This window comes from Lytechinus variegatus, chromosome 1 (genome assembly GCF_018143015.1).
Source record: "Lytechinus variegatus isolate NC3 chromosome 1, Lvar_3.0, whole genome shotgun sequence".
Lineage (NCBI taxonomy): Eukaryota > Metazoa > Echinodermata > Echinoidea > Temnopleuroida > Toxopneustidae > Lytechinus > Lytechinus variegatus.
The window spans coordinates 67,323,555-67,334,648 of NC_054740.1; the positions used below are offsets into that span (position 1 = coordinate 67,323,555).

Consider the following 11,094-nt stretch of genomic DNA (forward strand, 5'->3'; position numbering starts at 1 on the left):
AAAAAACAAAAGAAAATGTAAGAAAAATGAATAAGACAAAATTATCAAAAAATGGGGAAAATTATTATTTTTATTCAGTAGAAACATGTTCTTTAATCAGGCATATTCAATAGGAAGGGGTATAAATGGTTTAATCACTGTAAAAAAAAATGAAAGAAAAAAATAAGAAAACGGCAAAAGTTATCTGGAAAAAACAGTGAGAAAATTCCTTCCCTATATTTGACAAAATGATGGAAAAAATTCACATTTCATATCAATGAAATGCCTTCCCAAAGTATTTACTTCCTCAAGAGTGGTTTAAGAAGTCATTTATAAACAAGAAAGAAAGAAGCTGTCTATTTATTTTTGGCTAGAAGAGACACAGCTTCGAAATAAACCAAATATCAACATACATACAAATGCACATGTGGGACTGTGATGTACTCATTTATGTGTATTAATGCATTTGGAAATCGGTCTTTTTGAGTCAAAAGAGAGGTCATAATTCCTCCTTTTAATGCTTGCAAATAATCAGGTTTCAGTAATATGGACTGTAGAAGGGCATTTCATTGGTGTAAAATGTGACTTTGACGTAGATTTTCAAAGTTCTGGGGAAGATTTCTTAGCAGTAACATTTTGTATCGCAGCTCCCTGAGTCTGAATAATCTGCAAGCGCACAGCTAGCTGCAGTGGTTTCATGCATGCGCTGCAAAGCTCAGTCAGACAGCAGGCACGGCCGGCTGAATGATAGTAATACTGTCATGACTATGCACTCTTTGTGTGTGTGTATTTGTGTGTAGATTAACAAAAAAGGCGCATGACGAATTGACTTGCAATTTGAAGTGTAGAAAGTTGATAAATGCATGCAAAATCGGGAGAAAAATTGCGCTACTTTGAAAATTATTGGTTGCCCGATTCGGGCCACCAAAACTTAACATTTTTTTCTAGAATGGTTGCCCGAGATGAATTTTTGGTGGCCCCGGGCCACCGGGCCACCGCTAATGTCGAGCCTTGAATAAACTCATGAATACAAGTGTTTCGGGGGTATTGCTGGGGTCTGGAAAGAAGAAGATCATTAATATTTATTGATTTTCCTTCTTCGCTATGTTTTTCTTTTAATATTTGTAGATAATGAGACGGCCATCAAAAGCGAGTTTGCAGGTAGCATCTCCATGAAAGTAATGACAAGTTTGCTGCAAAAGGAAGAAAAAATATTTCTGCAAGTTCACAAGTCCCTACCAGGCCTGCTCTAGGGGCACCAATCTCTGCCCTTCGAGCCATCCACCTCAGCAGGTTTCACCATGAAGCGGAAGCCGTCAAGGATTCGAGGAGTGGAAGGGACGAGGAATTCCAAGCTTGTGTTCAACATCGGACTGAAGAAGTCTCCTGAGGTTGTGGCGGAAAAGACGATTGATGCAAAGCCTTCACTCAAGCCCAAAATGAAGAAAGCTCTGGTAGGAAATGATTGATTACTGAAAAATTAGTAAAATAAACTGAACAATCCAGTGAGAGGAAGGGGTCTTTTCAAAACAGTAATAATACACTGCCCCCACATGTGCGTATTTGTTTTAGTGATAATGTAATCAGATTTCATGATATCACCAAGTTACATTTGCATGTAGGTTTGGGTAAATGTGCCAGGTCTAGGTGTTCAATTATATATTAAATAAAATCTTGATTTTAAACACTTTTTTAATGAAATAATTGTTTGATGTAACTACATTCGTTTAGCTGTATTCAGAAAGAATAATCTTCATTATTGTTGCCTCTCTGAAATAGCAGCAGGTGGAACTGACCTTACCAGGAGAAGGGAAAGACAGGATGTTTAATGCTTCCAAAAAGTTTGAAGGCAAAGTGAGTTTGGCCCTGCTAGAGTCTGCCTTGAAAGGAGAAGTAGTCAATAAACCACATGATGCTGTGCAAGCTCTGGATGTTAGAATGAGACATTTTTCTTCTCTTGGGTAATGTAGAATACATATGTTGTGCTATTCAGTTTCATATTAATTTGAATATGATGATGCAATTTAGCATTTATAACAGAAAATTAGCGGTTTATAGGGCTACTTTTTGTTCAACACTTTGCTGCATTGTATTACAGTTTACATTGGACCCTAAGGCCCATATTCTGAATTCGGGTTCATTTTAAACTTTGGTTTAGATCTATGGACAGCCAATTGTGACATGAATCTCTAACAATATTATTTAAATGTATAAGCTCATTTTTTCGCTCAAATCATTCATAACTGTTTTGGAAAGATAAATAAGATAACTTTGTTCACCATTCAGGAGTTAGGAAAGAGCACAGTAAGCAAAAGAAACAAGCAATGTAAGGAAAATTTTGACATGTTTGGCATTCAATAATTTTAGCACAGATGTAGACAATGGTCTATTAAAGTTAAACTTGACTTCAGAATATGGGCCTATGGGAACTTCAGATGCTCTTTCTAAGCTTTCTAGGGCTCTTGGGTCATGTAAGTTTCTCCTGATTCATAAAATATGGTCTAGTTGCCCATTCTATTGCAGACTACATATATATTACTCAGGCTTTACCTCCAGTGCTAATTAAAGTAAGAAAATTATTTAAAAAAATAGAAAGTAGTATGATGTAATTTAAGAATGGTAGAAAAGAGAACATGTTTCTGTAAGAGCCTTCATAGAAATCCTTGAACTATGTTTTCTGTTCTCTGAAAATGCAATAAAGTCTATAGGCTTAGAATAAGTTTTTGCTCTTCATTCTAATTACATTTCTTGAATTGTATTCCTATCTGCAGCAGGCACAGAGTGCCATTCATGAGAGCAAGGACCTGGAATCAGACGTACATCTGGCAGAAGTCGCCCAACTGGGAGCATGCAATTCGGGGCTAGATAATGAAGAATCTGTTCTCTGCTGGAGGATGAACTTAACAAATTCAGGTCAAAAGTCAGGACAATGCATAGAAATGTGCTACCTCAACCAGTGGTAAGTTGTGCAGTATTTACGATTATTGTCTACATAATGTGTCCCAGAAAAAAAGAATTGTTAGAATGCATTGGCCCATATTCTGAAGTCGGGTTTAAATTAAACTCTGATTTAAAGTGGTAGTTTAATTATGGAAAGCCAATGTAACATAAATCTCTAATGTTTAAGGTTCAATGCAGCTGCTCATTTGGCTCTGAAATCATTCTTAACTGCATGGGAAGGGAATTAAAAGTGTCTTTTCCATTCAAGAATTGAAAAAAAAACCTGAACATAAGAAAGATACAATGTAAACAAAATTCTGACATTTTTGGCTTCCCATAATTTTAGCACAGAGTTAGACCATGGTCTAAGTTAAACCCAACTCCAGAATAAGGGCCTTAGAGTCTGCTCTTTCATCTGATATAACTTGGATGATCACACATTAACGCATGAGTGAGTAAACAAAAAACAATCTGAAGGAAGGATACCCATGTGGCGGATGGTATCTGAACTTCAAAACAAAAATCACATGTCTCGATAGTCAAATATCTGCTCTTTGGATATGATACCTCAATCAAAGAAGAATGATCAAGGAATAAGTTCTGTTTCTGTTACCTGTTTGTAATTTGATGATGAAATTCCCATAGGTTTTTGTCTCACCTGCGAAGCAGAGTGAGACTATAGGCGCCGCTTTTCCGACGGCGGCGGCGGCGGCGTCAACATCAAATCTTAACCTGAGGTTAAGTTTTTGAAATGACATCATAACTTAGAAAGTATATGGACCTAGTTCATGAAACTTGGCCATAAGGTTAATCAAGTATTACTGAACATCCTATTAAAGTTTCATGTCACATGACCAAGGTCAAAGGTCATTTAGGGTCAATGAACTTAGACCATGTTGGAGGAATCAACATTGAAATCTTAACCTGAGGTTAAGTTTTTGAAATGTCATCATAACTTAGAAAATATATGGACCTAGTTCATGAAACTTGGACATAAGGTTAATCAAGTATCACTGAATATCCTGCATGAGTTTCACGTCACATGACCAAGGTCAAAGGTCATTTAGGGTCAATGAACTTTGGCCGAATTGGGGATATCTGTTGAATTCCCATCATAACTTTGAAAGTTTATGGATCTGATTCATGAAACTTGGACATAATAGTAATCAAGCATCACTGAATATTTTGTGCAAGTTTCAGGTCTCATGATTAAGGTCAAAGGTCATTTAGGGTCAATGAACTTTGGCCAAATCGGGGGTATCTGTTGAATTACCATCATAACTTTGAAAGTTTATTAGTCTAGTTCATTAAACTTGGACATATGAGTAATCAAATATCACTGAACATCCTGTGCGCGTTTCAGGTCACATGACCAAGGTCAAAGGTCAATGAACTTTGGCCGAAGTGGGTGTATCAGTTGAATTACCATCAAAACTTTGAAAGTTTATGGATCTGATTCATGAAACTTGTACATAAGAGTAATCAAGTATCACTGAACATCCTGTTCGAGTTTCAGGTCACATGATCAAGGTCAAAGGTCATGTAAGGTCAATGAACTTTGGCCATGTTGGGGTTTTTTGTTGAATAACCATCATCTCTCTGTAAGTTTATTGGTCTAGTTCATAAAAAGTGGACATAAGAGTAACCATGTATCACTGAACATCTTGTGCGAGTTAGAGTAGTATTCAAAGTCAGCACTGCTGCTATATTGAACCGCGTGATGCAGGTGAGACGGCCAGAGGCATTCCACTTGTTGTTCTGGAACCATCTGGTTTCAGTTGGCATCAGGATAAAATAAAATAATGCTTGAAGTTCAATGAATTTAGCAAATGAAGACGCTCTATACACATCTTTTTGTTGACGATCATCCATGCTTTAGTCTTTGTTGACCATGCCCAGGCTGTCCTTGATAATCAGACTGCAGATATTGGACTTTTGTAGTCATTTGATTTTCTTTTTAAAATTCAAATACCATCCAACCAGTGACTTCGTGGTATCATTTGTTCAAATTTTGCTCACTGATGCATGGATGAAAGATGAAAGAAAAGAATCTAAAGCTTTACAATGATGAGTCATCTTTGAGATCAAGTTATGATAGATCATCAATAATTATCAGTATGTTTTATTTGGGATGCACTGTGTAAGGGCATTTTTACTAACTTTAAAGTGCAAAGTAAGCATGAACTGCATGCGTTATAAGAGGGTATTTGATAGATTCCCCATATAGCCAACTTGGTGTGCATTGTTGTTCCTTAAGGCTTATTACATGAACAAAATATAATAAAATTTTGTCAAAGTATTAAGATGAATGTATTTGAAAAAGAAACTGTTGGGAGAATAATATCATTTTCTTTCTTTAACTTTTCACCCGCAGTCATGCCACTCAGTGTACAACATGGATTCACCCCTATCTGATGCTCACCATCTTCTAAGCAGAATTGATAGAGATAGTCTACCAGAGACAAGGATGTGTTACCAATCTTCAAATCATCCTCTACAAGGGGACTCTGATGTGAAAAGTTCTTGGTATTTATGTGATGCCAAGTATTGACTAAACTCGCATTGTCTCTCTTTCTGATTTTATTGTGTGTTTTTTTTGTTGTTATTGTGTTTTTTTATAAGTGAGAAAATGTGTATTTTTAATGTATTTGATGATGACTTTATGTATATCCAAGCAGCAGGTCCAAGCTATTTGACAATTTAATGAATATGAATTATTTGTTCATTGATGGATGCTTTTACTAAGTAGGGCATTATTACTCGGTTATTTACAATTATTTTTGAGGCTTCGAATTAGGATGGTGTGGTAATTAGGCCTGAACATTATTTTAATTAACTTAGTTGCAAATTTCTCTTAATTTGAAGTTAGTATTTGCATTTATTTTGTGTTGACAATTCTGCAAAAGTGGCTCCAAAGGTTTTCCAGAGTTTTTCCTGATTGTGTTTTATCTCCTTTTTTTTTTTTACCGTGGATCTACTTGTAGAATTGTTCAGCACCCCCACCCCAGAAATTTTTACACAATGCCCTTATTCTTCCATAAATATTACATGTATATTGATATTTTCCATTAATAATTACATGAAGAAAGTTCATAAAAGTTTATTAGTTGCTAAATTAGAGATAAAGGGTGTTTCAAATGCACAGAATACTATGCATTTTCTTTTATTAAATTTCAACCTATTTGATTAGGCCTATCAGCAGCAATTAAAGTTTGTATTAAATCATTTAATAATTTTCTCTTCATTTTTATGTATCAAAATAATTTTAGTATCAATTAGCATACATGATGAAATGTGTTTTTTTCATAGGAATTAGTAATGTTAACTTAAAACAACATAATAGGTCCAGGTATACTTACAGTACATTTCTTTTTTATGGGCAGAATATGAGAAGAATTAAACTAAACCCCTTTACAAAAAGTTGATGCATGAATTGTGAAAATTGTAATCGATTCAAGTGCAAACTCTTGGGTCAACGTGGATGTCAACAACTTCTCCATGCATTAATTTCATCTCATTTAGATTATTTTATTTAATTATTTTTGGACTTCCTAGACAGATATTAGCAAAGCAGAATACAAGCTCTTCAAGCTCCAGTAGATTCCTTACTTTGACATCTAGAATGACCTCTATCACATGTTCTCTTCAAAGAGCCCATTTTAAACTAGTATACTCGTCCATCGGGCTCCATATCAACCCTACAAAAATTTGAGGAAAATTCCCTCTATCAGTATTAATGGGACCTTTCAAACCATACTAGGTTTATTAGAAATTAACTATTTTTTTATTTTGTTCACATCTAATTGTTGTTTTGTCATCACTCACTGGTCTGATTGGCGTCATGTTGGGGAGCTGCTGTCCTCATTTGCTAGAGCTCTTGTGAGTAGTGAGCTGACCGGGCGTGTCCCTTAAATTGTCGGTGAACAGAGCAGCAAGCACAAGAGCACCAGGCCTCATCGGGATGTAGCTAAGAACTCCAGTGAGTGCTGCAAAATGTGTGTAATTTAACTTGTAGATTTATTTGTAGGATTTATTAATGTTTCTATCTTCACATACAAGAAAAACTTTAGATGTGGAAAAAAAAATCTTTGGGTTTATTTGTGATCAAAGAGCTAAATGGGACCAGTTATCCAGCTCAAATGAGAAAAAATATACAAGATTCACAAATTCACTTTTTGTAATCTCAAGCAACTAGAGCACTATCAAAGGTTGTTTTAGGTTTTTGGGTCAGTGAACAGAAAGGCTAACCAAATTTGGAATGTACAAGTCTATATTCCATAAAGCTTTACTATAATGGTCAGTAAATATAAGTAAATTGATCAATGCAATTTCTGACCAGTCACTATTAAAGGTATTGCCAGTTGTAACGATATCAAAATGAGTTGGTACAGAATCCAATGAAATGACCACCAAAGTGTCTGTTTGTATAAATAAAAAATATGTGCCAAAGGATTCTGGAAGAAATTGTGTAATTGCTGAGAAATTAGCAAATAAGCACCGGATTCGGGTCACGCGTCGGGCCGACATTCAGAGCAATAAGAATGCACTGTCCCACATGCGCTTATCTGTGTTGGTGATCTTCAGTGTGAACGTTTTTCAGCGTAGATTTCAAGATTTCACAAAGTTCAGTTTATGTAACTGTACCAGATCTAGATCCTCGATGATATTCTGACAATTAAGCCTGGTTTTACAGACTTTCTCATGAAATCATTGTTTACTGCAACTACTGGCATTTCTCTTTAAACCAAAATTTGAAAGTACAAGTCTATGCTCCATAAAGCTTTAATATAATGGTTAGTAACTATTAGTACATTGATCAATGTAATTTCTGACCAGTCCCTATCAAGACAGGGTCATTAGTGGAAAATACAGGGATCATGGTATACAGTTTCTCATTTCCAGAGTTTGACAGAAGTGCCCTGTCGCTTGAGTTCTAAAGCTTGTTAGTAGGCCTATACTGTGACCTGGTGAATCAAGTGTCACTTAGGTTGAGAAAAATATTCCAGGAATTTTTACTAAATTTTTATGTAATATTCTCCTTTTCTATTTAATTAGTCATCGACACTTTAGCAATTATACAGTGCGTCCCACAAAAAAGAAAACTTGTTTTATTTTTAGATAGATTTCACAATCATTAAATATGTTATTACTTTGAATTTGATACTCATTGCAAGAGTGGAATCTCATCTCTAATTTGAAACAAACAGCTTAGCAAATCATTCATGCATGGCATATTACAAACAAATATTGAGGCATATCAGAAACAATTTATGCAGAAACTCGTGTGAATCTGAATCCTTTCTTATCAGGGATCAGTGACAGAATCTTAACAAAGAATACAAAAGAAATGCTAGTCAGCCAATCTGGAAATAAGCCTGTCGGTCGTATCACAAACCAAATATCAAACAAACTGGCAATCCCAGGGTACCATTAATTTTCATTAAATCTATAATATCTTCAAATAAATCATCATCATAGTATTATCATTTTTATGTGGCATATATACTGCACCAATTATAAAATCAAAACCATAAGCACCTTTATTCACTTTGAGCCAAAGGACAGATTGAAAACATTTTCATCTAGTTTTTCAACATATTTTCTCAAAACATTTGAAAATGATACAAAAGCCATGGTGTCCACCAAGGCGTCGGGAAGATTTTTCATTCTCTTTACAAATCATCGTATAGTCAATCAGTGGCAGGTCTATGTATTGAGATTTAGTTTCAGATAAACATAAAATCAAAATCTTTTATATAGCACTCTAGTATACCAACATAAAGTTTTTTCTTCAGACCACATACATTTAGCGCTAATATCTTTAAGTTATTATTCAATCCCAAATCCAAGTCATCAGATCGAATGGTACCTGCTAATTCTTATTTTGACATTGAGAGTTTCTTTAATTGATCTTCAGTCCATCCAAGGCGGAAGAGGTCATCACTTGTCTCCACTTTGTATTTCTCCTCCCCATTCTTTGCAACAACGCAATGAATGCGGCCATCGATGGTCCAAATTTTCTTGGTGCTTTCTGCTTTTCGGATTGCATGGAAAAGCTTGGCTCATTGGGCAGTCAGGTCTTCCTTGATGTAGACCCCTCTGAGTTGGTCGTTCTCTCTTAAGCGTCGCTTACTCCTCAGCTCAACTTTTTGCTCCCGTCTGACAAAATTTACGATGATGGGACTATGTGGTTCTTGCTTGTTGGGGGTAGACGATCCTCGCCGCTTCGATGTGGGCAGACGATGACTCACACTGATGTGGTCTGCGGAGATGTTGACGTTTATCCTCCTCGCCAAAGCTACTACCTTCTCGGTGGTGTTCTCTCCATGTGCTTCCGGCACGCCTTAAACTTGTACATTTTCCCGCCGACCATATTGCTCTAAACGATCGATATCATTTTCCAGCTTCACTTGTTGAGATGGGTGAGATGGCAACGGCGTTGGTCTCATCTGCTCTATCGCAGTTGTCACGGCCACCTTGACAGCTTGCGTCACTGCCCGTATGATAACCGGTTGTATGGCCATCAAAACCTTCGTGATTATATTTTGCATATCACCATCAGAAAGATCAGATTTCCCCGATGGTCTCTCATTTCCACCAGTTGTGGCAGCTACTGCATAGGTGACGGCGTCCTCTATATTTAGGGAAGGTGCTTTCATAGCCACTTTGTCATCAAGCACGTCAAATCTAGTTCCTGAAGCCATTATGACGTCACAATAAGGTCAGTGTTAAAATGGGTGGATGTGCGCGACAGGTGCAACAGAACGGGTGCAAGACGTCTAGACAATTACAAGCAGGTACATCAATGGTTGCCAACCAGTCTGTGTTATATCCACAATATGATGCGCTGATGATGATGAAGCTGGTACGATATACTCGCCCTGGCTTTACGTTGCTAGGATATGTGGATGCAACTGTCTATTCTCTTAGTCACAGTCCGTTAACAGAATCCTCAAAAATTGGGTATTAACTGTGTTTTCCACATTAAATCCTTTAAAAACTCAAAAACCAGTCACCATTTGAAAACCTTAAGCCCAAGAAGCTAAAGATAATTTTTTTATTGTTTTTTTTTCTTGGTCATGGGGTCAAAGGTCTAAAAGATTATTATACAATGCATATCTCATTCTCTAAAGAATTGAAGAACTTGTTTCCTGTACATGCATGACATGAGGTCAGAGGCTACAAAGGTCCTTTTATATTCCAAAATAACTTCTTTTGCTTTTGAGGGTAAACTTCAAACTTAGGTATATGTATGCTTGAAAATATACCTTTCTTGCAATTTTCTGAATATGTTTTTGAGGGGTCTATGTCAAACTGGGGTCTTATATGCATATGTGTGTGTGAAAACCTGATTAGATTATTCTGGTCGAGGTCATAGGTCACAGAAGTTATTTTAAATTTTAGAAGTAAGCTGTGTAAAATATTCTTCATCTGGCAATGTCAGAGGCATAAGTTTGACTGCATGCAGTTTAGATTCCATCTAGTTTCTTTCAAATCCGATAGTCCGATAGTAATATGGTATATGCTTTCTTGGAAAAAAAAACATAGTAGGTAAGTCTAGTGTTAAAAAATTGCTTTCATATTGTTGGATATTTTTATTTTTTTGGGGAAAAGTTTATTACACAATCAAAACAATTCTGGGAAGTGTTTCACAAGAAGGTGAATCCAACTTAATTTTTTTCTCCTGAAGTTTTTAACTCGCTTATGATATTTGATGCACAGTCTCATCATTTCATTGTACACAGTTGAGTGTGTTCTCTGAACGTGATTCAACCAATCCAGCGATCCATTATTTTTTTTACAGAAAAGTGTAAATTTGAGAGTGAATTGATTTATGATGTTTAATCTTTGTGAAACACCTCTTTGATTTGTCTCTTACAGTCAGATAGCTTGGACCTGCTTTACATCAGGCGTGGATCCAGGGGGTTGGCTGAAGGTTCGGGTGCACCCAGTAAAATTGCAAGATATATTGATGCACCCCATAGAATATCTTGATTGCGCACCCTGCAAAATGAGCAATGATCTTCTTTTCTTTCTTTTTTTGGCGTGTCAGGCTATTCAGAATAAATGCTTTCATTTTGTACTGATGACCTTTTACCAATTATTTTTGTAATTGTTCATTTTTGGGGGACAAAATTGCCCCCCTGTAAAAGTCTGACTCTGGATCCACACCTG

The 11,094-nt window shown here is 36.2% G+C and overlaps 1 protein-coding gene across 1 annotated transcript; it reads left to right on the forward strand.

Annotated features, from left to right (window-relative positions):
• Positions 1-1,202: 1,202 nt before the first annotated feature.
• Positions 1,203-6,648, forward strand: LOC121420492. The gene is made up of 4 exons (XM_041615152.1): positions 1,203-1,433; positions 1,762-1,940; positions 2,751-2,938; positions 5,294-6,648. Exons 1-3 carry the CDS (start codon positions 1,281-1,283, stop codon positions 2,842-2,844), a joined length of 426 nt encoding a protein of 141 aa, XP_041471086.1. The 5' UTR covers positions 1,203-1,280; the 3' UTR covers positions 2,845-2,938; positions 5,294-6,648.
• The last annotated feature ends 4,446 nt before the right edge of the window (positions 6,649-11,094 follow it).